General features: G+C 50.1%; 1 protein-coding gene across 1 annotated transcript in view; it reads left to right on the top strand.

Annotated features, from left to right (window-relative positions):
• The window catches only part of LOC135558641 (neuropilin-1a-like), an 81,361-nt gene that overhangs the window by 30,461 nt on the left and 24,196 nt on the right, over positions 1 to 26,704 (top strand). Inside the window, exons 4-8 of the mRNA XM_064992600.1 lie at positions 10,118 to 10,345; positions 12,900 to 13,064; positions 18,298 to 18,464; positions 23,788 to 23,943; positions 24,387 to 24,531. Coding sequence (XP_064848672.1) covers positions 10,118 to 10,345; positions 12,900 to 13,064; positions 18,298 to 18,464; positions 23,788 to 23,943; positions 24,387 to 24,531 — 861 coding nt within the window. The remainder of the gene's footprint in view (positions 1 to 10,117; positions 10,346 to 12,899; positions 13,065 to 18,297; positions 18,465 to 23,787; positions 23,944 to 24,386; positions 24,532 to 26,704) is intronic.

Genomic DNA, 26,704 nt, shown 5'->3' with positions numbered 1-26,704 from the left:
GGCTCTTCTCCCTCTACGGCTCTTCTCCCTCTACGGCTCTTCTCCCTCTACGGCTCTGCTCCCTCTACGGCTCTGCTCCCTATTACGGCTCTGCTCCCTGTACGGCTCTGCTCCCTGTACGGCTCTGCTCCCTGTACGGCTCTGCTCCCTGTACGGCTCTGCTCCCTGTACGGCTCTGCTCCCTCTACGGCTCTGCTCCATCTACGGCTCTGCTCCCTCTACGGCTCTGCTCCCTCTACGGCTCTGCTCCCTCTACGGCTCTGCTCCCTCTACGCCTCTGTTCCCTCTACGGCTCTGTTCCCTCTACGGCTCTGCTCCCTCTACGGCTCTGCTCCCTCTACGGCTCTGCTCCCTCTACGACTCTGTTCCCTCTACGGCTCTGCTCCCTCTACGGCTCTGTTCCATCTACGGCTCTGCTCCATCTACGGCTCTGCTCCCTCTACGGCTCTGCTCCCTCTACGGCTCTGCTCCCTCTACGACTCTGTTCCCTCTACGGCTCTGCTCCCTGTACGGCTCTGCTCCCTGTACGGCTCTGCTCCCTGTACGGCTCTGCTCCCTCTACGGCTCTGCTCCATCTACGGCTCTGCTCCCTCTACGGCTCTGCTCACTCTACGGCTCTGCTCCCTCTACGGCTCTGCTCCCTCTACGGCTCTGTTCCCTCTACGGCTCTGTTCCCTCTACGTCTCTGCTCCCTCTACGGCTCTGCTCCCTCTACGGCTCTGCTCCCTCTACGACTCTGCTCCCTCTACGGCTCTGTTCCATCTACGGCTCTGCTCCATCTACGGCTCTGCTCCCTCTACGACTCTGCTCCCTCTACGACTCTGTTCCCTCTACGACTCTGCTCCCTCTACGGCTCTGTTCCATCTACGGCTCTGTTCCATCTACGGCTCTGCTCCATCTACGGCTCTGCTCCCTCTACGGCTCTGCTCCCTCTACGGCTCTGCTCCCTCTACGACTCTGTTCCCTCTACGACTCTGCTCCCTCTACGACTCTGCTCCCTCTACGGCTCTGCTCCATCTACGGCTCTGCTCCCTCTACGACTCTGCTCCCTCTACGACTCTGCTCCCTCTACGGCTCTGCTCCCTCTACGGCTCTGTTCCATCTACGGCTCTGTTCCCTCTACGGCTCTGCTCCATCTATGGCTCTGTTCCCTCTTTACGCGCTGCTCCCTGTCCGGCTCTGTTCCCTCTACGGCTCTGCTCCATCTACGGCTCTCTTCCCTCTATGGCTCTGTTCCCTCTATGGCTCTGCTCCCTCTATGGCTCTTTTCCCTCTATGGAACCTCTATGGCTCTGCTCCCTCTATGGCTCTGTTCCCTCTATGGAACCTCTATGGCTCTGTCCCTCTATGGAACCTCTATGGCTCTATCCCTCTATGGCTCTGTTCCCGCTATGGCTCTGTTCCCTCTATGGAACCTCTATGGCTCTGCTCCCTCTATGGAACCTCTATGGCTCTGCTTCCTCTATGGCTCTGCTCCCACTATGGCTCTGTTCCCTCTATGGCTCTGTTCCCTCTATGGAACCTCTATGGCTCTGCTCCCTCTATGGCTCTGTTCCCTCTATGGAACCTCTATGGCTCTGCTCCCTCTATGAAACCTCTATGGCTCTGCTCCCACTATGGCTCTGTTCCCTCTATGGCTCTGTTCCCTCTATGGAACCTCTATGGCTCTGCTCCCTCTATGGAACCTCTATGGCTCTGTTCCCTCTATGGAACCTCTATGGCTCTGTTCCCTCTATGGAACCTCTATGGCTCTGCTCCCTCTATGGCTCTGTTCCCTCTATGGAACCTCTATGGCTCTGCTCCCTCTATGGCTCTGTTCCCTCTATGGAACCTCTATGGCTCTGCTCCCTCTATGGCTCTGTTCCCTCTATGGAACCTCTATGGCTCTGCTCCCTCTATGGCTCTGTTCCCTCTATGGAACCTCTATGGCTCTGCTCCCTCTATGGAACCTCTATGGCTCTGCTCCCACTATGGCTCTGTTCCCTCTATGGCTCTGTTCCCTCTATGGCTCTGTTCCCTCTATGGCTCTGTTCCCTCTATGGAACCTCTATGGCTCTGCTCCCTCTATGGCTCTGTTCCCTCTATGGAACCTCTATGGCTCTGCTCCCTCTATGGCTCTGTTCCCTCTATGGAATCTCTATGGCTCTGCTCCCTCTATGGCTCTGTTCCCTCTATGGAACCTCTATGGCTCTGTTCCCTCTATGGAACCTCTATGGCTCTGCTCCCTCTATGGAACCTCTATGGCTCTGCTCCCTCTATGGAACCTCTATGGCTCTGCTCCCTCTATGGCTCTGTTCCCTCTATGGAACCTCTATGGCTCTGCTCCCTCTATGGCTCTGTTCCCTCTATGGAACCTCTATGGCTCTGCACCCTCTATGGCTCTGTTCCCTCTATGAAACCTCTATGGCTCTGTTTCCTCTATGGCTCTGTTCCCTCTATGGAACCTCTATGGCTCTGTTCCCTCTATGGAACCTCTATGGCTCTGCTCCTTCTATGGCTCTGTTCCCTCTATGGCTCTGTTCCCTCTATGGAACCTCTATGGCTCTGCTCCCTCTATGGAATCTCTATGGCTCTGTTCCCTCTATTGCTCTGTTCCCTCTATGGAACCTCTATGGCTCTGCTCCCTCTATGGAATCTCTATGGAATCTCTATGGCTCTGTTCCCTCTATGGAACCTCTATAGCTCTGTTCCCTCTATGGAACCTCTATGGCTCTGCTCCCTCTATGGCTCTGTTCCCTCTATGACTCTGCTCCTTATATGGTACCTCTATGGCTCTGTTCCCATTTAGGAAGTGTAATATACTGTGACAAGCCAAGCTACGACTCTGGCTATAGGTCTATCTTTACGACGAGAGAAAAGTGACACTGGAAATTGTCATAAACTGCTCTCATGATGAAGACAAGCACCATTTGTGTTAAAGATAGTGTATCGTCAGGGTGACTGATGAATGTGGTTGTGTCCCAAATGGCACCCTATTCTCTCCATTGCGCACTACTTTTGATCTGAGTCCTATAGGCCCCCGGTCAAAAGAAGTGCACTCAATAGGGAATAGGGTGCCATTTGGAATGCAGACGATTGGAACACATCCGGCCGCCATATCCAGAGCTCCTCCCCTCATTGACCACATAATATGCACCAGTGGTCTTATAAATGATACACACTGGGTGTTCCACAGAACCATGAGTCTATATATGTCTAGGCCTCTCCTCTCACTATTGTTTCACTGACATTCCTCAAACCAAAAACACATGTCTGGTGGTTTTGAAAGACGGACATTTTTCCAGGACCACATCAAACTGTGGCTTAGACAGGGAAAGTTCTCCGTCCAAGTGGGTGGAGTTTGGCAGGAGGTTAGTTGATAGACACAAAGTACAGGCAAGATCACACACTCTCTCTCTCTTTCTCTCTCTCTGACACACACTCTCTCTCTCGTTCTCTCTCACAGACACTCTCTCTCACACCAGCTGAGCCAGATCAAAACCTGCCCGCCTCTCCTCTGCCATTCATCATGTCACCCATATAATGACGCCACCTGTGTGAACATCAAGTGAGAGGAACCCTTACTCTTCTCTTTTATGTTGCATGCTCTCATGTGTCAGAGGTCACATCTGGCCCGGCAACACGAGAGACACATCTCTCTCCTGTGGGTCAGTGACCCACATCAACACTGTGTGCGTCTGTCATCTCATCTTTTCTACATCAGTCAACATTACAACAGTAACCTGGGCTTGCACATGTTATTTTATGACAGTCGACTGACTCCCTGACTTTTGGACTGAGCTGAACTGTGTCTGTCATCATAGGCATCTTTGTGCAGACAAACTATGTTGTGTCGAACGTCTTGTACATCAGTTGTAGAACTTGAATGTGTAAAATGCCATAATGTGTACAATGCCAAGCAAGAGTGACTTTATCTCCTTACAGCGGTTAGTTGGGGTGAGTGGGGGTGAGCGGTTTGTTGGGGTGGAGTGGGGGTGAGCGGTTTGTTGGGGTGGAGTGGGGGTGAGCGGTTAGTTGGGGTGGAGTGGGGGTGAGCGGTTAGTTGGGGTGGAGTGGGGGTGAGCGGTTAGTTGGGGTGGAGTGGGGGTGAGCGGTTAGTTGGGGTGGAGTGGGGTGAGCGGTTTGTTGGGGTGGAGTGGGGGTGAGCGGTTAGTTGGGGTGGAGTGGGGGTGAGCGGTTAGTTGGGGTGGAGTGGGGGTGAGCGGTTAGTTGGGGTGGAGTGGGGGTGAGCGGTTAGTTGGGGTGGAGTGGGGGTGAGCGGTTAGTTGGGGTGGAGTGGGGGTGAGCGGTTAGTTGGGGTGGAGTGGGGGTGAGCGGTTAGTTGGGGTGGAGTGGGGGTGAGCGGTTAGTTGGGGTGGAGTGGGGGTGAGCGGTTAGTTGGGGTGGAGTGGGGGTGAGCGGTTAGTTGGGGTGGAGTGGGGGTGAGCGGTTAGTTGGGGTGGAGTGGGGGTGAGCGGTTAGTTGGGGTGGAGTGGGGGTGAGCGGTTTGTTGGGGTGGAGTGGGGGTGAGCGGTTAGTTGGGGTGGAGTGGGGGTGAGCGGTTAGTTGGGGTGGAGTGGGGGTGAGCGGTTAGTTGGGGTGGAGTGGGGGTGAGCGGTTAGTTGGGGTGGAGTGGCGGTGAGCGGTTTGTTGGGGTGGAGTGGGGGTGAGCGGTTTGTTGGGGTGGAGTGGGGGTGAGCGGTTTGTTGGGGTGGAGTGGGGGTGAGCGGTTAGTTGGGGTGGAGTGGGGGTGAGCGGTTAGTTGGGGTGGAGTGGGGGTGAGCGGTTTGTTGGGGTGGAGTGGGGGTGAGCGGTTTGTTGGGGTGGAGTGGGGGTGAGCGGTTAGTTGGGGTGGAGTGGGGGTGAGCGGTTAGTTGGGGTGGAGTGGGGGTGAGCGGTTTGTTGGGGTGGCGTGGGGGTGTGCGGTTTGTTGGGGTGGCGTGGGGGTGAGCGGTTTGTTGGGGTGGAGTGGGGGTGAGCGGTTTGTTGGGGTGGAGTGGGGGTGAGAGGTTTGTTGGGGTGGAGTGGGGGTGAGCGGTTAGTTGGGGTGGAGTGGGGGTGAGCGGTTTGTTGGGGTGGAGTGGGGGTGAGCGGTTAGTTGGGGTGGAGTGGGGGGTGAGCGGTTAGTTGGGGTGGAGTGGGGGTGAGCGGTTAGTTGGGGTGGAGTGGCGGTGAGCGGTTAGTTGGGGTGGAGTGGGGGTGAGCGGTTTGTTGGGGTGGAGTGGGGGTGAGCGGTCAGTTGGGGTGAGCGGTTTGTTGGGGTGGAGTGGGGGTGAGCGGTTAGTTGGGGTGGAGTGGTGGTGAGCGGTTTGTTGGGGTGGAGTGGGGGTGAGCGGTTAGTTGGGGTGGAGTGGTGGTGAGCGGATTGTTGGGGTGGAGTGGTGGTGAGCGGTTAGTTGGGGTGTAGTGGTGGTGAGCGGTTAGTTGAGGTGGAGTGGCGGTGAACGGTTAGTTGGGGTGGAGTGGCGGTGAGCGGTTAGTTGGGGTGGAGTGGGGGTGAGCGGTTAGTTCGGGTGGAGTGGGGGTGAGCGGTTAGTTGGGGTGGAGTGGTGGTGAGCGGTTAGTTGGGGTGGAGTGGTGGTGAGCGGTTAGTTGGGGTGGAGTGGTGGTGAGCGGTTAGTTGGGGTGGAGTGGGGGTGAGCGGTTTGTTGGGGTGGAGTGGGGGTGAGCGGTTTGTTGGGGTTGAGTGGGGGTGAGCGGTTTGTTGGGGTGGAGTGGGGTTAAGCGGTTAGTTGGGTTGGAGTGGCGGTGAGCGGTTTGTTGGGGTGGAGTGGGGGTGAGCGGTTTGTTGGGGTGGAGTGGGGGTGAGCGGTTAGTTGGGGTGGAGTGGGGGTGAGCGGTTTGTTGGGGTGGAGTGGGGGTGAACGGTTAATTGGGGTGGAGTGGGGGTGAGCGGTTTGTTGGGGTGGAGTGGGGGTGAGCGGTTAGTTGGGGTGGAGTGGGGGTGAGCGGTTAGTTGGGGTGGAGTGGGGGTGAGCGGTTAGTTGGGGTGGAGTGGGGGTGAGCGGTGAGTTGGGGTGGGTGGTGGTGAGCGGTTAGTTGGGGTGGAGTGGTGGTGAGCGGTTAGTTGGGGTGGAGTGGGGGTGAGCGGTTTGTTGGGGTGGAGTGGGGGTGAGCGGTTTGTTGGGGTGGAGTGGGGGTGAGCGGTTTGTTGGGGTGGAGTGGGGGTGAGCGGTTAGTTGGGGTGGAGTGGGGGTGAGCGGTTAGTTGGGGTGGAGTGGGGGTGAGCGGTTAGTTGGGGTGGAGTGGGGGTGAGCGGTTAGTTGCGGTGGAGTGGCGGTGAGCGGTTAGTTGGGGTGGAGTGGGGGTGAGCGGTGAGCGGTTAGTTGGGGTGGAGTGGGGGTGAGCGGTTTGTTGGGGTGGAGTGGGGGTGAGCGGTTAGTTGGGGTGGAGTGGGGGTGAGCGGTTAGTTGGGGTGGAGTGGGGGTGAGCGGTTAGTTGGGGTGGAGTGGCGGTGAGCGGTTAGTTGGGGTGGAGTGGGGGTGAGCGGTTAGTTGGGGTGGAGTGGGGGTGAGCGGTTAGTTGGGGTGGAGTGGGGGTGAGCGGTTAGTTGGGGTGGAGTGGCGGTGAGCGGTTAGTTGGGGTGGAGTGGCGGTGAGCGGTTAGTTGGGGTGGAGTGGGGGTGAGCGGTTAGTTGGGGTGGAGTGGGGGTGAGCAGTTTGTTGGGGTGAGCGGTTTGTTGGGTTGGAGTGGGGGTGAGCGGTTAGTTGGGGTGGAGTGGGGGTGAGCGGTCAGTTGGGGTGAGCGGTTTGTTGGGTTGGAGTGGGGGTGAGCGGTCAGTTGGGGTGGAGTGGAGTGGGGGTGAGCGGTCAGTTGGGGTGAGCGGTTTGTTGGGTTGGAGTGGGGGTGAGTGGTGAGTTGGGGTGGATTGGGTTGAGCGGTTTGTTGGGGTGGAGTGGGGGTGAGCGGTCAGTTGGGGTGAGCGGTTTGTTGGGGTGGAGTGGAGTGGGGGTGAGCAGTTAGTTGGGGTGGAGTGGTGGTGAGCGGTTTGTTGGGGTGGAGTGGTGGTGAGCGGTTAGTTGGGGTGGAGTGGTGGTGAGCGGTTAGTTGGGGTGGAGTGGCGGTGAGCGGTTAGTTGGGGTGGAGTGGGGGTGAGCGGTTAGTTGGGGTGGAGTGGGGGTGAGCGGTTAGTTGGGGTGGAGTGGGGGTGAGCGGTTAGTTGGGGTGGAGTGGCGGTGAGCGGTTAGTTGGGGTGGAGTGGGGGTGAGCGGTTAGTTGGGGTGGAGTGGGGGTGAGCGGTTAGTTGGGGTGGAGTGGGGGTGAGCGGTTAGTTGGGGTGGAGTGGGGGTGAGCGGTTTGTTGGGGTGAGCGGTTTGTTGGGTTGGAGTGGGGGTGAGCGGTTAGTTGGGGTGGAGTGGGGGTGAGCGGTCAGTTGGGGTGAGCGGTTTGTTGGGTTGGAGTGGGGGTGAGCGGTTAGTTGGGGTGGAGTGGAGTGGGGGTGAGCGGTCAGTTGGGGTGAGCGGTTTGTTGGGTTGGAGTGGGGGTGAGCGGTTAGTTGGGGTGGAGTGGAGGTGAGCGGTTAGTTGGGGTGGAGTGGGGGTGAGCGGTTAGTTGGGGTGGAGTGGGGGTGAGCGGTCAGTTGGGGTGAGCGGTTTGTTGGGTTGGAGTGGGGGTGAGCGGTTAGTTGGGGTGGAGTGGAGTGGGGGTGAGCGGTCAGTTGGGGTGAGCGGTTTGTTGGGTTGGAGTGGGGGTGAGCGGTGAGTTGGGGTGGAGTGGGTTGAGCGGTTTGTGGGGGGGAGTGGGGGTGAGCGGTCAGTTGGGGTGAGCGGTTTGTTGGGGTTGAGTGGAGTGGGGGTGAGCAGTTAGTTGGGGTGGAGTGGTGGTGAGCAGTTTGTTGGGGTGGAGTGGTGGTGAGCGGTTAGTTGGGGTGGAGTGGGGGTGAGCGGTTAGTTGGGGTGGAGTGGGGGTGAGGTGGTAGGGGCGAGGGGTTTGTTGGGGTGAGAGGTGTGTTAGGGTGAGGTGGTGGGTGTGTTGGGGTGAGGTTGTAGGGGTGAGGGGTTTGTTGGGGTGAGGTGGTGGGTGTGTTGGGGTGAGGTGGTAGGGGTGAGGGGTTTGTAGGGGTGAGGTGTTAGGGGTGAGGGGTTTGTTGGAGTGAGGTGGGGGTGAGGGGTTTGTTGGGGTGAGGTGGAGTGGGGGTGAGGGGTTTGTTGGGGTGAGGTGGAGTGGGGGTGAGAGGTTTATTGGAGTGAGGTGAAGTGGGGGTGAGGGGTTTGTTGGGGAGAGGTAGAGTGGGGGTGAGGGGTTTGTTGGAGTGAGGGTGAGGGGTTTGTTGGGTTGGAGTGGGGGTGAGCGGTTAGTTGGGGTGGAGTGGGGGTGAGCGGTCAGTTGGGGTGAGCGGTTTGTTGGGTTGGAGTGGGGGTGAGCGGTCAGTTGGGGTGGAGTGGAGTGGGGGTGAGCGGTCAGTTGGGGTGAGCGGTTTGTTGGGTTGGAGTGGGGGTGAGTGGTGAGTTGGGGTGGAGTGGGTTGAGCGGTTTGTTGGGGTGGAGTGGGGGTGAGCGGTCAGTTGGGGTGAGCGGTTTGTTGGGGTGGAGTGGAGTGGGGGTGAGCAGTTAGTTGGGGTGGAGTGGTGGTGAGCGGTTTGTTGGGGTGGAGTGGTGGTGAGCGGTTAGTTGGGGTGGAGTGGTGGTGAGCGGTTAGTTGGGGTGGAGTGGCGGTGAGCGGTTAGTTGGGGTGGAGTGGGGGTGAGCGGTTAGTTGGGGTGGAGTGGGGGTGAGCGGTTAGTTGGGGTGGAGTAGGGGTGAGCGGTTAGTTGGGGTGGAGTGGCGGTGAGCGGTTAGTTGGGGTGGAGTGGGGGTGAGCGGTTAGTTGGGGTGGAGTGGGGGTGAGCGGTTAGTTGGGGTGGAGTGGGGGTGAGCGGTTAGTTGGGGTGGAGTGGGGGTGAGCGGTTTGTTGGGGTGAGCGGTTTGTTGGGTTGGAGTGGGGGTGAGCGGTTAGTTGGGGTGGAGTGGGGGTGAGCGGTCAGTTGGGGTGAGCGGTTTGTTGGGTTGGAGTGGGGGTGAGCGGTTAGTTGGGGTGGAGTGGAGTGGGGGTGAGCGGTCAGTTGGGGTGAGCAGTTTGTTGGGTTGGAGTGGGGGTGAGCGGTGAGTTGGGGTGGAGTGGGTTGAGCGGTTTGTGGGGGGGAGTGGGGGTGAGCGGTCAGTTGGGGTGAGCGGTTTGTTGGGGTGGAGTGGAGTGGGGGTGAGCAGTTAGTTGGGGTGGAGTGGTGGTGAGCAGTTTGTTGGGGTGGAGTGGTGGTGAGCGGTTAGTTGGGGTGGAGTGGGGGTGAGCGGTTAGTTGGGGTGGAGTGGGGGTGAGGTGGTAGGGGCGAGGGTTTGTTGGGGTGAGAGGTGTGTTAGGGTGAGGTGGTGGGTGTGTTGGGGTGAGGTGGTAGGGGTGAGGGGTTTGTTGGGGTGAGGTGGTGGGTGTGTTGGGGTGAGGTGGTAGGGGTGAGGGGTTTGTAGGGGTGAGGTGTTAGGGGTGAGGGGTTTGTTGGAGTGAGGTGGGGGTGAGGGGTTTGTTGGGGTGAGGTGGAGTGGGGGTGAGGGGTTTGTTGGGGTGAGGTGGAGTGGGGGTGAGAGGTTTATTGGAGTGAGGTGAAGTGGGGGTGAGGGGTTTGTTGGGGAGAGGTAGAGTGGGGGTGAGGGGTTTGTTGGAGTGAGGGTGAGGGGTTTGTTGGAGTGCGGTGGAGTGGGGGTGAGGGGTTTGTCGGGCCACAAAGTCTCCAAAAACAACCCAGGGTGTTTGTGTCTGACTGCAGCAGTCAGTAAATACCAGGCGCCCCCCAGTCAAAACACAGACAGAGCCAGCCAGTGGCACTGAAGGTGTGACCAATAGGAACAGGCTCAGTGGACACCTCAGTGATAATGGAGTAAATGGACTCAGGAACCCATGAACTCCTGCTAACAATGGTTTATATAAATCCAAGTGACAACATTGTAGTTATGGCAACATATTGCTTGCTTTCAGATCCTCAACTGCTGTATGATTAGTGTTACTGACAAATACAGTGATTATGGTGATAAATAACAGCATTAATACATTTAAAACAAACATAAAGACACAAAACTACAGCCATGGACCCAAATATTATATACTAAAACATGATAAAGATATGCAAAGTTTAACATACAATGGATGTTTTTTTCCATCTTCTCATCAGGACCTGAGTGTTCTAGAAACTTCACCTCGTCTAAGGGCATCATAAAGACACCAGGCTTCCCTGACAAGTACCCCAACAACCTGGACTGTACCTTCATGATCATCGCCCCCAAAATGTCAGAGATCGTGGTGGACTTTGACACGTTCGACATGGAGCCTGACACCACCCCTCCACCCGGGGCACTGTGTCGCTACGACTGGCTGGAGATCTGGGATGGGTTCCCTGCAGGTGAGAGAATGAGAGTGTGACCCAACCAAATCCTGAGAAAAGATCATTACTTGACACACTGGAAAGAATTAACAAAAAATCAGAGCAAACCAGACTGCTCTTTGTCCCTAAACAAAGAGTATACAGTGGCAGAATATGTGACCACTGTGACTAACTAAAACTGAAGGAAATCTTTGACTATGTACAGACTCAGTCAGCATAGCCTTGCTATTGAGAAAGGCCACTGTAGGCAGACCTGGCTCTCAAGAGAAGACAGGCTATGTGCACACTGCCCACAAAATGAAGTGGAAACTGAGCTGCACTTCCTAACCTCCTTTAATATATATATATATATATATATATATATATATATATATATAGTTCTCGTTCGTTTACAACTGCGACCTGGCCAAGATAAAGCATAGCAATGCAACACAAACAACAACAACACAGAGTTACACATGAAATAAACAAACGTACAGTCAATAACACAATAGAAAAGTCCATATACAGTGAGTGCAAATGAAGTAGGATAAGGGGGTTAAGGCAATAAATAGGCCATAGTGGTGAACTAATTACAATATTGCAAGTAAACATCCTGCCAAATGTATGACCATATTAGAGACACATATTTCCCTCAGAGTACACAGATCCACAGTTTGATGAACTCCCATATCTATTGGGTGAAATTCCACAGTGTGCATCACAGCAGCAAGATGTGTGACCTGTTGAAACAAGAAAAGGGCAACCAGTGTAAAATACAACCCATGTTTATGTTTATTTATTTTCCCTTTTGTACTTTAAGTACTTGCACATAATATGACATTTGTAATGTCTTTATTCTTTTGGATTTTTTTGTGAGTGTAATGTTTACTGTTAATTTGTATTGTTGATTTCACTTTTGTTTATTATCTAGTTCACTTGCTTTGGCAATGTCAACATATGTTTCCATGCCAATAAAGCCCTTACATTGAAATTGAATTGAATTGAGAGAGAAAGAGAGTTTTTTCACCAGCCAGCAGCGCTGTTGTTTTTCATCCACCAGGCCACACAGATTGATTTAGCCCAGAACATTAAGGAGACAGGCATAACCTACACTATTCATTGTCTACAATGATGTTGTTTCACTGACTGCATTGCACAGTCTCCATTGTTGTGTGATTGGGTCTGAGGAGAATGGGAGGAAATGTACATTGACAAGCATCAGAGGAGTGCCTGGCTGGGCACATTGCTTTGTCTGGCTCCCGGAGACTTCTTCCTCTATACTAGGGCATTGCCAGGCTAGGGCTGTGTTTCCAATGGCACCTTGTTCACTATTTAGTACACTACTTTTGACCAGATCGCAATGGGCCCTGCTCAAAAGTAGTTCACTTAATAGGGAATGGGGTGCCATTTGGGAAACAGCCCTATAGAAACACACAAGGACCAGCTGGGTTAGTGCTGTAAACATGACAGGCCGGCCATGTCTCCCAATAGACCTGTGTGTTTTCTGTCCCGGGGTCTGCCAAAGCTTTGTGTTCGAGGTGTGTACATGTTTGACATCCCAGATGGTAGGCGACACAATGTATTTGAAATGGAAACAAAAAGGGAAAGGGAGAAGCTTCAGACAATTCTTGACACACAATTGGAGATGAGAGATATTTCTTCTGTACCAGACCTGTTATATGTTGGCTGTGAACACATGTTAATGATTAACACTGTGAACGTGCCATAGTCTCTGCTACCTGACATGTCACGTCTGTTTTTGACACAAGGTGTAAAGTCACAAACGAGGTAAGACCTGAGGTCATCGGAAAGTTCCAACCTGTTATCCTCTAATGGTTGTCACACGATCACGATAGAATGTTTTGTTAGATGACAGAGTGAAAGTTAGTGAAACATTAAATGGAGGGAAGTTCATTCTAGAATAAAGACTTTGTGCAGTAAATTAGGCTATTACTACAGATTATAAACTGGTTGGTTCGAGCCCTGAATGCTGATTGGCTGACAGCCGTGGTATATCAGACCATATTTTCAAGTTTTCTACTCCACTAGCCAGCACCTCGCCCAAATAGGTGTGCGTTTCTTTTTCTTCTATATCAGACCGTATACCAGAAATATGAGAAAAAATGTATTTTTACTGCTCTAATTACGTTGGTAACCAGTTTATAAAAGCAATAAGGCACCTTGCGGGTTTGTGGTATATGACTAATATACCATGGATAAGGGCTGTATCCATAAGAACAGCCCTTAGCCATAGTATATTAGCCATATACCATACCCCCTCGTGCCTTATTGCTTAATTGTAGAAAAGCTGAATCAATCGCAACATGGGATATTGAAGGAAGTAATTGTGATGTTGTAGCTGTGATGGATTTACATTGCTCTCTCTCTTCATTTCTCCCTTTCTCTTTCTTTCTCTCTCCCCTCTCTCTCTCTCCCCCTCTCTCGCTCTCTTCATTTCTCTCTCTCTTTCTTTCTCTCTCCCCTCTCTCTCTCCCCCCTCTCTCTCCCCTCTCTCTCTCTTCATTTCTCTCTTTCTTTCTCTCCCCTCTCCTCTCTCTTTCACCCCCTTCTCTCCTTCTCCCTATCCCAGTGGGACCCCACATTGGGCGGTACTGTGGTAACAGCAGTCCTGGCCGAGTCATCTCCTACACAGGGATCCTTTCTATGACCATCAACACAGACAACGCCATTGCCAGAGAGGGCTTCTCAGCCAACTACACTGTCAGAGAGAGAAGCCTACGACAGGGACCAGAGGGTTAGTATGACCTACTGCCTTACGGCCCAGGATCGTTCTAGCCCAGGGCGTTCGTAAATTCTCTCTGGCCATATACTCCGATTTCAGAGCGCTCTCGTCTCAGCGTGCCAGAGCACAGAATAACTGACAAATTTTTTAACGCTCAACACGCATTGAATATGTCAGTAAATGTTGGCAAAAATCATAATTCAATTGTTGCCAGCAGCACAGTTACAGTCCCCAACTAGGTAACAGGAAAACAGCCTAACCAACTCTGCTAGGGCGAGTAAAATGGTCTGGAATTAGCTAGCTAACTTTAGCCGGTAAGCTTGGTTGCTTGACTGCCGTTGTGAGGTCAGAATGCTAGGATCAACTCTACCCCTTGGCCAGAGCGTCCAGTGTGCGCTCTGAACGCTCCGAGAGTGAAACACTCTGAATTTTACTAATGGACAATCTGACAACGCTCTGAATTTACAAATGCCCAGAGCGCACTCTGAGCACACACTGAACTCTGGCACTCCAGATAGAATTTACAAACGCCCAGAGCACACTCTGAGCACACACTGAACTCTGGCACTCCAGATAGAATTTACAAACGCCCAGAGCGCACACTGAGCACACACTGAACTCTAAAACTCCAGATAGAATTTACAAACGCCCAGAGCGCACTCTGAGCACACACTGAACCCTAGCACTCCAGATAGAATTTACAAACGCCCAGAGCGCACTCTGAGCACACACTGAACTCCAGATAGAATTTACAAACGCCCAGAGCGCACTCTGAGCACACACTGAAATCTGGCACTCCAGATAGAATTTACAAATGCCCAGAGCGCACTCTGAGCACACACTGAACTCTGGCACTCCAGATAGAATTTACAAACGCCCAGAGCGCACTCTGAGCACACACTGAACTCTGGCACTCCAGATAGAATTTACAAACGCCCAGAGCGCACACTGAGCACACACTGAACTCTAAAACTCCAGATAGAATTTACAAACGCCCAGAGCGCACTCTGAGCACACACTGAACCCTAGCACTCCAGATAGAATTTACAAACGCCCAGAGCGCACTCTGAGCACACACTGAACTCTAAAACTCCAGATAGAATTTACAAACGCCCAGAGCGCACTCTGAGCACACACTGAAATCTGGCACTCCAGATAGAATTTACAAATGCCCAGAGCGCACTCTGAGCACACACTGAACTCTGGCACTCCAGATAGAATTTACAAACGCCCAGAGCGCACTCTGAGCACACACTGAACTCTGGCACTCCAGATAGAATTTACAAACGCCCAGAGCGCACACTGAGCACACACTGAACTCTAAAACTCCAGATAGAATTTACAAACGCCCAGAGCGCACTCTGAGCACACACTGAACTCTGGCACTCCAGATAGAATTTACAAACGCCCAGAGCGCACTCTGAGCACACACTGAAATCTGGCACTCCAGATAGAATTTACAAATGCCCAGAGCGCACTCTGAGCACACACTGAACTCTGGCACTCCAGATAGAATTTACAAACACACCCACAGTAGGAGGGATGGGGGCGGGGGGGACAATGTGTGTGTGACTGACTGGTGACATAAGGTCTGTTTAGATGCCTCTCATACACACAGAGGCAGGATGGACTTACTCCCATCGCAGAGAATCCAAAACAGTGTCTGTTCTTTCTTCCATCTCTCTTCAGTGCTCTGCTAATTCTCTAATTTCTATTCATGCGTTTCCTTCGCTTCCATTTGCTCAACAGGCATTGATAGAACATCAAAATGTCCACATATCATTGCAATCCAAATGAAAGACCTTATCAGAGACTATTTCAACAGTTCATGCGATCAAAGTCACAGTATGGGGTGTTTCCGACTGTTATAGATAAGATAACGCCATCGGGGAAATTGGAGGAATACTGATTTCTGAGAATTTTACATTCCACCAACCTTCCTCCCACGAAATGGAAAAAAGTATCTGAAGTTTTCCCAAAACAGTTTTAAGAACATTTAGGCATTTCTACTACCAAACAGACTGATAGGGAGCGAATGCTGTGGAAAAGGCAATGTGATTGGGTTCACCATGGAGCCTTCATTTCAATCTGTCACGCTTAGCTGGAGGCCTGGTGACAAGACCAGTCATCACTCTGCTCTGTGTGGGTCCACTGTGAAAACACACAGCTAGCCAGCCACAGAGGGTGTGTGTGTGTGTGTATTTATGTGTGTGTGTGTGTTTCTACAGCCATCTGGGATAATTAGAGATTTTTCTAACACCAGCACTACTCTTAGCCATCCAGAGAAAGGCTATGTGGACAGATTTACAATCTGATGGGAGCCGTGTGAGTGTGCACCCACAAACACAAACAAACAAACACTCGCACATACACACATTCCTTCAACCAGGATCAGAGGGACAGGTCGCAAGGCCCTAAATCACTGTAAGAGTCTGGGGAAATTTCAATGTGGAGTCTGTTTGTGATGTTTTTGCACAACCACCTGATGAGTTTTGGTCATCCAACATGAACATGAACACCAACCACTGGTATTTTACAGCGGTAAAGAGTAAATAGAAATGGGACCCAGTCCCACTCTGCTTGGCACTCAGCATTAAGGAGATTGAATTGGGGTTAAGGGTGCATGCATCAGGGCAGTGAACCTAACCTGAACCTGTGTCTAGGGAAAGGGTCACCAAACAGACACTAACAAAGACAGGCATTCGACGTACTACTCCGGGGGTGTTGAGAGTGAGGAATTTACAACCACGACTAATCAGAGGAATTTGGTACGCTCTAGCGTCTTTACAAAATGTTCTGAATGGGTCATCTTTTAACATGTCCAGTTGAGATACACAATGCTCTTCTTTTCTTCTGAGCATTTCACTGTAAGGTCTACCTGTTGTATTTGTATTTGGATTTTGAGCAAGTCACTTTTAGTTTCCAGTAAAACACAGTTAATATCACATTACACATGAATTGTCTTTGTGATTGAGACCTCTATGAGTCACGCTAATACAGAGAGTCTCTGTAGACCAGTGGTATTGTAACGATTGTCGCATGAAGGAGTGGACCAAGACGCAGCGTGGTAAGTGTTCATGACAAATTTAATACTCAAAACACTCGAACAAAATAACAAAAAGGGAAAACCGAAACAGTCCTGTCAGGTGCAGACACTAAACAGAAAACTACCCACAAAACCCAAACAAAAAAGGACAACTTATATATGATCCCCAATCAGAGACAACGATAGACAGCTGCCTCTAATTGGGAACCACACCAACATAGAAATAAAGAAACTAGAATGTCCACCCTAGTCACACCCTTGCCTAACCAAAATAGAGAATAAAAACCACTCTATGCCCAGGGAGTGACAGTACCCCCCTACCCCCCAAAGGTGCGGACTCCGGCCGCAAAACCTGACTCTAAAGGGGAGGGTCCGGGTGGGCATCCCTTCACGGCGGCTCTGGTGCGGGACGTAGATAATCGGCGGAGGAACCAGACCACCGATCATCGCCGGAGGTTCCGGACCGGGGACCGTAGCCGGAGGCTCCGGACTGGGGACCGTCGCTGCAGGCCCAGGACTGGGGACCATTGCTGCAGGCCCCAGACTGGGGATGGGCTCTGCAGGCCCTGGACTGGGGACCGGCTCTGGAATGGGGACCGTCTCCGGACTGTGGCCCGTCGGTGGAGGTTCCGGACTGTGAAACGTCACCGGAAGCTCTGGCCTGTGGAGGCGCACTGGAGGTCTGATGTGTGGGACCGGTACAGGTGGCACTGGGCTGATGACAGCACCTCAGGGTGAGTACAGGGAGGAGGCACAGGATGTACTGGACTGTGGAGGCGCACTGGAGGTTAGGAGCGTAGGACTGGCACAACCCGTCCTGGCTGGATGTTTATCTTCGCCCTGCAAATGCGGGGAGTTGGCACAGGACACACTGGGCTGTGCAGACGCACCATAGACACAGTGCGCAGAGCCGGCACAGGATATTCTGGTCCAAGGAAGTGTACTGGAGACCAGGAGCGCTGAGCTGGCACCATCCGTCCTGGCTGGATGCCCATTCTAGCCAGGCCAATGCGGGGAGCTGGAATAGAGCGCACCGGGATATGAATGCGCACTGGAGATACTGCATAACACGGTGCCTGACCAGTCACACGCTCCCCACGGTGGCTCAGGTCTGAACCCTGACTCTGCCACTCTCCTTGTGTGCCTCCCCCAAAAATATTTTTGGAGCTGCCTTTTGGGTTTCCGTGCAAGCCGTGTCCCCTCGTATCGTCGCCGTTCCTCTTTTGCTGTTTCCACCTGTTTCCACCTGTTTCCATGGCAGGGTCTTGTCCCCTGCCATAACCTCCTCCCAGGTCCAGGATGTCCTCCACTCTCTTTTCTCCCGGGCCCAGGATCCCTGCTCCTCTTGAACACGCTGCTTGGTCTTTTTTTGGTGGGTAGTTCAGTAACGATCGTCGTATGAAGGAGTGGACCAAAACCCAGCTTGGTAAGTGTTCATGATAAATGTAATACTCAAAACACTTGAACAAAATAACAAAGAGGGAAAACCAAAACAGTCCTGTCAGGTGCCGACACTAAACAGAAAACAACTACCCACAAAACCCAAATGAAAAAGGACAATTTATATATGATCCCCAATCAGAGACAACGATAGACAGCTGCCTCTGATTGGGAAGCACACCAACATAGAAATAGAAACTTGAATGTTCACCCTCGTCACACCCTGGCCTAAAATAGAGAATAAAAACCTCTCTATGGCCAGGGCGTGACAGGTATTCAAAATAAGTAACAAAAAATTAAGAGTACAGATTATTGTATGGGACAATATACAAATGTTTTTGAGAAAGATAGACAAATACTACTTTATTGAGTAAATATATTTATTGGTTTCTTTCATTTTAATAAGAGATGAAAATGCAATGAATTGAAGGTTATTTGTTGATGTAGATTTGAGGTTACGAGAAATTATTTGGGGAAAAAATGGGGTCCCCTGAAATTCTGCCTGAAAAAAATAGTGTCCCAGCTGAAACAAATTGAACACTGCTTTAGACAAACACGACAGGACAAGTGGATGGAGTCTCATAGCCCTCACCCTAACCCTGACACTAAACCTAACTCTAAACATAACCCCAGCAAGTTGTTGTGTAATAACAGATTTGCAGTTGATCATTTGTTGAAAATTGAATCAGTATTATGTTGATCATCTCTAGGGGAATGTCCAAATAAAGTGTAACTCATGTTGTATTTCTCCTCTGACAGAATTTACCTGTCTGGAGGGCCTGGGGATGGAGTCAGGAGAGATCACCTCAGATCAGATCACTGCCTCCTCTCAGTACAACCCCAACTGGTCCCCAGAACGCTCCAGACTCAACTACAAAGAGAACGGATGGACCCCCTCAGAAGACTCTGCTAGAGAGTGGATACAGGTACGAGAGAGAGACAGCCCTGGGGAAGCTGGGTTACATGTGTGGTGTCTGAGTCCCAAACGGCACCCTATTCCCTTTTTACCCCTATGAGCACTGTTCCCTACATAGAGGAATAGGGTTCTGTGTGTCTGTCACTGACATTACTTATCCTATTGGTGCCTAGAAAACATTATGGCTGCATAGTAAGCACTGGATTGAGCAAGAGTTGAGTGTTCAAACTCTTTGGGACAGTGTGTTTAGTCCTTTACAGCTCCCTGTTCAGCTACTGTCATGTGAAGTGAGTGTGTGTGTACTGTATGTGATTGTAGGTGTGCATGCGTGAGTATGATTGTGTGCATGTGTGTGTATACACTAGTGTGTGTCTGCGCAAATTTGATTGTGTGCGTGTGTGTGTGAGAGAGAGAGAGAGATTGTAGTAGCACAGGTCATGAGGGTGTTTGTGAATGACGCCAGACCTACAAAAGCCAAAAAAGAAACAACACCAAGTCACAAACAACACCGATTATGATTGAGAGGCCAGACTGACTGGACTAGTTGGTGTTTGGGTTGATTAAGCTCCTATCTATGCACACTGTAAACAAACTGTCCAACAGGGACATGGCTTCTAGAATCTAGTTTTGTATCAGCAACAACCTCAGGGGGAGGCCACTTGTGGTAAATGTAGATTGTTATATAAGGCCGTTATGTAACACGACACACACACACCAAACACTATGAACTGAACAGGAACATGTCAATCAAGATTTCACTAGTTTCACGAAACAGAACAGAATTCCAGGAATAATGCAGGGATTGTAATGTATTTTAATACAACCAAATGCAATAGCTGCTTTTAAGGAACTGATAGGAAAACACACAGCATGTATCAAATGAGACATCCTCCATAGTTTGAACCCATTGCATGGTAATTCTTTTGTTCTTTGAATTGTGGGATGTCGTTACATTACCACAAAATAGTGCAGTAACATACACTACATGACCAAAACTATGTGAACACCTGCTCATCGAACATCTTATACTAAAATAATGGCCATTAATATGGAGTTGGTCCCTCATTTGCTGCTATAACAGCCTCCACTCTTCTGGGAAGGCGTTCCACTAGATGTTGGAAATTTGCTGCGGGAACTTGCTTCCACTCAGCGACAAGATTAGGCCTGGCTCACAGTCGGCGTCCAATTCATCCTAAAGGTGTTCGATGGGGTTGAGGTCAGGGCTCTGTGCAAGCCAGTCAAGTTCTTCCACACTGATCTCGACAAACCATTTCTTTATGGACCTTGCTTTGTGCACGGGGGCATTGTCATGCTGAAACAGGAAATGGCCCCAAACTGTTGCCACAAAGATGGAAGCACAGAATCATCTAGAATGTCGTTGTATGCTGTAGTGTTAAGATTTCCCTTCACTGGAGCTAAGGGGCCTAGTCCGAACCATGAAAAACAGCCCCAGACCATTATTCCGCCTCCACCCAACTCTACAGTTGGCACTCTGCATTCGGGCAGGTAGCGTTCTCCTGACATCCACCAAAAACCCAGATTTGTCCGTCGGACTGCCAGATGATGAACACGTTTTCACTGCTCCAGAGTCCAATGGCAACGAGCTTTACACCACTCCAGCCGACACTTGACATTGGAAACCCATTTCATGCAGCTCCTGATGAACAGTTCTTGTGCTGACATTGCTTCCAGAGGCAGTTTGGAACTCAGTAGTGAGTGTTGAATCCAAGAACAGGCGGCGGTCCCGTTCGGTGAGCTTATTGGGCCTACCACTTTTCAGCTGAGCCTATTCAGCTGAGCCGTGCTCCTAGACGTTTCCACTTCACAATAACAGCACTTAAAGTTGACCGGGGCAGCTCTAACAGGGCAGAAATTTGACGAATTGTCTTGTTGTGGAAAGGTGGCATTCTATGACGGTGCCACGTTGAAAGTCACTGAGCTCTTCATTAAGGTCATTCTACTACCAATGTTTGTCTATGGAGATTGCATGGCGGTGTGCTCAAATTTCATACACCTGTCAGCAATGGGTGGGGCTAAAATATCCGAATCCACAAATCTGAAGGGGTGTCCACAAATCTGAAGGGGTGTATATATAGCGTAGTCTGAAGGCACTCCCTCTTTCTTTTCTGGGAGAGGAAGAATGGATTTGTGTGGACTGTGTGAATGACAGAGTACCCCTGGGAACTGGGCTGTTGTGTTCCTTACTGTAGCCTATCCTGGTAAAATCCCTAGAGTTTCTATATATTCCCCTCCACCTTCTATAAATGAATGGCAACCTACTTATAGCACACAAGCTCCACTGTTAGACTCTTTGAGCCACTTGGACATTTGATACACATACTTGTTATCTCTTTGAGAATCATAATCATGCACAGCATTGTATACAAAGTGCCCATCAACAAATCTGTACAAATTGAAAAATGCTGAGAATTTTTGCCAAAAGGTGGACAGACAAGCAGCTTGAGTACAAACTAGAGGGGTTTTGGACAATGTCCTGGACTGTCCTGGCAGGAAATACCTTGTTGCTCAGCTTCAGTCTCAGTCTCAGCTTGCTCTCTCAAACGAACCAGAGCCCTTTATCGCAATAGATGGCTCTGAATCTAAAGTTCTGTCCAGCAACCAAACACACTGTCCAGCGCCTCCTATTCTATCTGACATGAGCTCCACAGCGGCCGGCCAAGCATATTGGCCAGACTTCCTCTATGAAAAGACTGCTGCTAATTACTCTCCCGTATTCCTAATTACTCCACACTTGGCAGTGCTAACACTCTGCGGTTGAATATTAAACCCTCCGCTCAGGCCTTTAATAGAGAAAACAATAAGAGGCAGAAACAGCTGCATTCATCAGCCGGACCTTCACTAAATGAGATTCAACAAAAACATTGGCACATCCTTCAAAACAGGATATTGGTGTTTTTATGGCGAGGAGAGGAAGAGCTTGTAATCAGCACTAGGCCACTGTGACTGACTGCTGTGACCCACTTTTTCAGACCTCTCCGTGTTTTCTCAAGAAAGTGCCGTGCTATAATATTGGGTTCAGACTGCTTAAGATCAGGACAGGAAAAGGGGTTCCGACCACATGGAGGATTATCAGCGAGGATAAATACTGCTCCAGATTGCTTCCAGAGGCCGTTTGGAACTCAGTAGTGAGTGTTGCATCCAAGAACAGGCGGTGGTTCCGTTCGGTGAGCTTATTGGGCCTACCACTAAACAAGATTCTCTCAAGTGACAGGGTCAATCATGGTCAGGTCAGTTGAGATGTGAGCTGTCGGTTTTTTTGCCATGTTAACATATTCTACATGGACCAGCTTTGAATGCATTGTAAAGAGCTTATTACACATCTCTTCTGTTCAGTTTTGCACTAACAACGCAATTATGTTAACGACTGCATAGCACAGAAGGCTTCCATTCTTCTACCAAGACATCCAAAATGCCAAAATAAAACTCACGCCCTGCCTAAGTATAATACATTTTACTGTATGATTCTGATACGTGCACATCGACACTGGATCATAAGCGACCGAACTAAGTATTGCATTCTTCACTTCCTCTTAGGATGATGGGAGCTCCTCCAACAGTCTCTGAGGACTGGTTGTTTTCACTTTTCCTCTCTGTCCTGGAACAACATGTTCACTCACAGCACCACCAGGTCCAAATGTGTTATCCAGATGTACAGCCCTTTCCTGGTTCCCTACATCACAGACCCATGACAAACGTTTCTCCTCAAGCAGTAAACCTCTATAAATGCTTTGTCTTCGGTGAGGAAGGAAACCTTTCCTGCATGAGGATACTTCACAGGGTTCAATTCCATGTCAATCTCACTACAATTCAACTATTATGTACAACAATAACGGCCATGTTGGGGATTAATTACACACAGTGATGGGTTGGTAGTTTCATTCATACCTGTGGCATCCGGGGGAAACTGGTTAAAAGCCAAGATGAGGCAATGAATCAGCATAATACCTATATGGTCAAAGATTCATAACAAAGGAGTCGAAGCACCAATTCCTGTCCTCCACCATCCAGGCCACATTAAAATGACAACATGGTGGAGAATTGTATCCTGGAAATAGTATCAATAATATATAAACTGCCGACACATGAATAATATAATTTTATGTAGCGAAGGCACGCATGCATGAATTAGGTAACTCATTATATTCAGCTGAAGTAAGAAGAATGGAGCATTACTCTGTGTTCCAAATGGGACTGTATTTCCTACATAGTACACTCCTTTTGTACTTTTGACCAGAGCCCTAGTCAAACGTAGTGCACTATAGGGAATAGGGTGCCATTGGGGACTTAGCCTCTGGCGAGCTGCACCATGCTGCGGAGTGGGACACTTACTGTAGCATACTTCATCATAACAAAATGGAAAATGATGTACCTAGAAAACACCTCATAATTCAAACCCCCTAAAAGAAGAAGGCATGGAGTTGCACTGTTTTTTGTCTATAAATCAATACTACCTCAAAGACACTCTATCGGTTCATTTGGAGGATACTCTTGAAAGAAAATGCTTTCATTTGACAAAGCAAAAAAGCATCACTGACTCAAGACAAATGCACAGAAACAAAGGCATCTACACTATTATCACATAGCAACCAACCACGCTGTGCTCCAGCTACTTTACAGCACATCAATATTTAATACATGAAGCCAACAGCAGCAGTGTAGCCAGCAGGCAGCCCTGTCCTCCATGCCCCTGTGCCCTTGAGAGACCAGGGTTGAGCCCCATATTCCATATATTGACCACTACCTTATAGGCCCTGGTCAAAAGTTGTGCACTATAGGGAATAGGGTGCCATTTGGGATGCAGCCTTAGAGAGACCAGCAGCTCAGGAATTCCCCAGACAGACAATTGAATTCCCCCGGCAGTGGAGCTGACTTCCTGTGGATCTGCCCCTGCTCCCAGAGGAAGGGCCAACGCTCTTGTACTCACCGTCAGGGGCATTGTGTGCCTTCCGACTGGTTTCATCCTGTCCACCACAATTGTACTAGCAGGCCCCGCCCTGCTCAGAATGCAAGCCCAGCCTCTCTGTTTATTCATTCAGAGTGTCTTAACATTATCAACACTTACAACCCATATCTTAACTGACCGTGAGTGGCTCTGTCACTTTAGGGACAAACACTAGCGGCCCGGACAGGTAGCTCAAAGTGGATTCTGTCAGCTCTTTTCTAACACAGTTAGTAGGCCTGTATTGCATGTTTGCATTTTTCTTCTTATATTCCCTGTACAGGCCTTTCATTTCTTAAAATCTGATTGGCCTAATGCATGAGCTAACAGGGTTCTAGCTAACTGGATGTTCTTGCCTAATTTGTGTTGCCAGGTGGACCTGGGATTCCTCCGTTTTGTTTCAGCTGTGGGAACACAGGGAGCAATCTCCAAGGAGACGAAGAAGGAGTACTTTGTCCACTCCTACAAAGTGGACGTGAGCTCCAATGGAGAAGACTGGGTCACAATAAAGGAGGGATCCAAGCAGATGGTAAGACTGACTGATAAAATATAAGTTCAGCCTTTTTATGTCAGCAGTTGTCACAAAGAGCTTTAAAGTAACCTGCCGTGAACTCAGAGAGCAACCAAAGCAGAAGCGAGAGCACAGTGGTCAGGAAAAATGCCCTAGAAGGGTGTAACCCAGAGAGGTTGCAGAATAGTGATACATTGTAACTATTAGAAAGAATGAGTTCAGTCTGAACATGAAGACCAGACATTTCACAATACACATTTCACAATAATTTAGGCAAGAGTTCGTGTACTCTGGGCAAATAATGCCAGACATTTTTTTTGCCATATTTTACACAACTGTTTCAGACAGTTCTATTAAACAAAAGTGACTATATTGTCTATTATTCTGGAATAAAGCAGAATATATGTTTCTGTTGGACAATAAAGTCATCTTGTTCTTGTCTTCTGCTTCTCCTCCTCCAGATTTTCCAGGGGAACCACAATCCTACAGAGGAAAAAAGGTCGTTCCTCCCGAAGCAGACTCTAGCCCGTTACGTCCGCATCAGACCCATGTCTTGGGAGATAGGCATCTGCATGCGCTTCGAGGTGTACGGCTGCAAGACATCAGGTACACACACACAGCTGTAGACATCAGGTACACACACACAGCTGTAGACATCAGGTACACACAGCTGTAGACATCAGGTACACACACACACACACACACACACAGCTTTAGACATCAGGTACACACACACGGCTGCAAGACATCAGGTACACACACACAGCTGTAGATGTCAGGTACACACACACACACACACACACACACACACACACACACACACACAGCTGTAGACGTCAGGTACACACACACACACACACACACAGCTGTAGACGTCAGGTACACACACACACACACAGCTGTAGACGTCAGGTACACACACACACACACACACACACACACACGCAGCTGTAGACATCAGGTACACACAGCTTTAGACATCAGGTACACACACAGCTGTAGACATCAGGTACACACACACACACTCACAGCTTGAGACATCAGGTACACACACAGCTTGAGACATTAGGTACACACACAGCTTTAGACATCAGGTACACACACACACAGCTGTAGACATCAGGTACACACACACACACACAGCTTTAGACATCAGGTACACACACAGCTTTAGACATCAGGTACACACACACGGCTGCAAGACATCAGGTACACACACACAGCTGTAGATGTCAGGTACACACACACACACACACACACACACACACACACACACACACACACACACACACACACACACACACACACACACACACACACACACACACAGCTGTAGACGTCAGGTACACACACACACACACAGCTGTAGACGTCAGGTACACACACACACACACACACACACACACACACACACACACACACACACACACAGCTGTAGACATCAGGTACACACAGCTTTAGACATCAGGTACACACACAGCTGTAGACATCAGGTACACACACACACACACACACACAGCTGTAGACATCAGGTACACACACACACACACAGCTTGAGACATCAGGTACACACACAGCTTGAGACATCAGGTACACACACAGCTTTAGACATCAGGTACACACACACACACAGCTGTAGACATCAGGTATACACACACACACACACACACACACACACACACACACACACACACACAGCTTTAGACATCAGGTACACACACAGCTTTAGACATCAGGTACACACACACACACACACACACACACACACACACACACACACACACACACACACACACACACACACACACACACACAGCTTTAGACATCAGGTACACACACAGCTTTAGACATCAGGTACACACACAGCTTTAGACGTCAGGTACACACACACACAGCTTTAGACGTCAGGTACACACACACACAGCTTTAGACATCAGGTACACACACACACACACACACACAGACACACACACACACACACACACAGCTTTAGACATCAGGTACACACACAGCTTTAGACATCAGGTACACACACACACAGCTGCAAGACATCAGGTACACACACACAGCTATAGACATCAGGTACACACACACAGCTGCAAGACATCAGGTACACACACACAGCTTTAGACATCAGGTACACACACACAGCTGCGGACATCAGGTACACACACACAGCTGCAGACATCAGGTACACACACACAGCTATAGACATCAGGTACACACACACAGCTGCAAGACATCAGGTACACACACACAGCTATAGACATCAGGTACACACACACAGCTGCAAGACATCAGGTACACACACACAGCTGCAGACATCAGGTACACACACACAGCTGCAGACATCAGGGCAGACATCACCAGGCAGCTCTCAAACATACACACAAATGCACATATGCGCACACACACACACAATTGCATAAGCATATTTTGTCTTTAACTTCTAATATATACCATATACTATTACCGGGTTCCCTAGTAAGTGCGCTAAGAAATCTAATATTCTGTTCTTGGTTGTAAAGAAGAAGAATCACTGCCTCCTAAGCCGGTTGAGGGTCATGCTTGGTTGTTATTGTAAAAGTGCAATGGAAAAAAGCAAAAAGGCAAGTTGAGTCATCGTACATACAGTATTTACAAAGCACAGCACATGGTTCATTCCAGAGATCCATATCCTCCCTTATTTCTCTCAGCAGGAGAACATCATGGTATTATACTCTTTCTCACTGCAGGGCTAGTGTGTGTGTGTGTGTGTGTGTGTGTGTGTGTGTGTGTG

Source organism: Oncorhynchus masou, chromosome 17 (genome assembly GCF_036934945.1).
Source record: "Oncorhynchus masou masou isolate Uvic2021 chromosome 17, UVic_Omas_1.1, whole genome shotgun sequence".
NCBI classification, from domain to species: domain Eukaryota; kingdom Metazoa; phylum Chordata; class Actinopteri; order Salmoniformes; family Salmonidae; genus Oncorhynchus; species Oncorhynchus masou.
The sequence above is the reverse complement of the archived record's forward strand: the minus strand, read 5'-3'. Positions and strand labels throughout refer to the sequence as shown.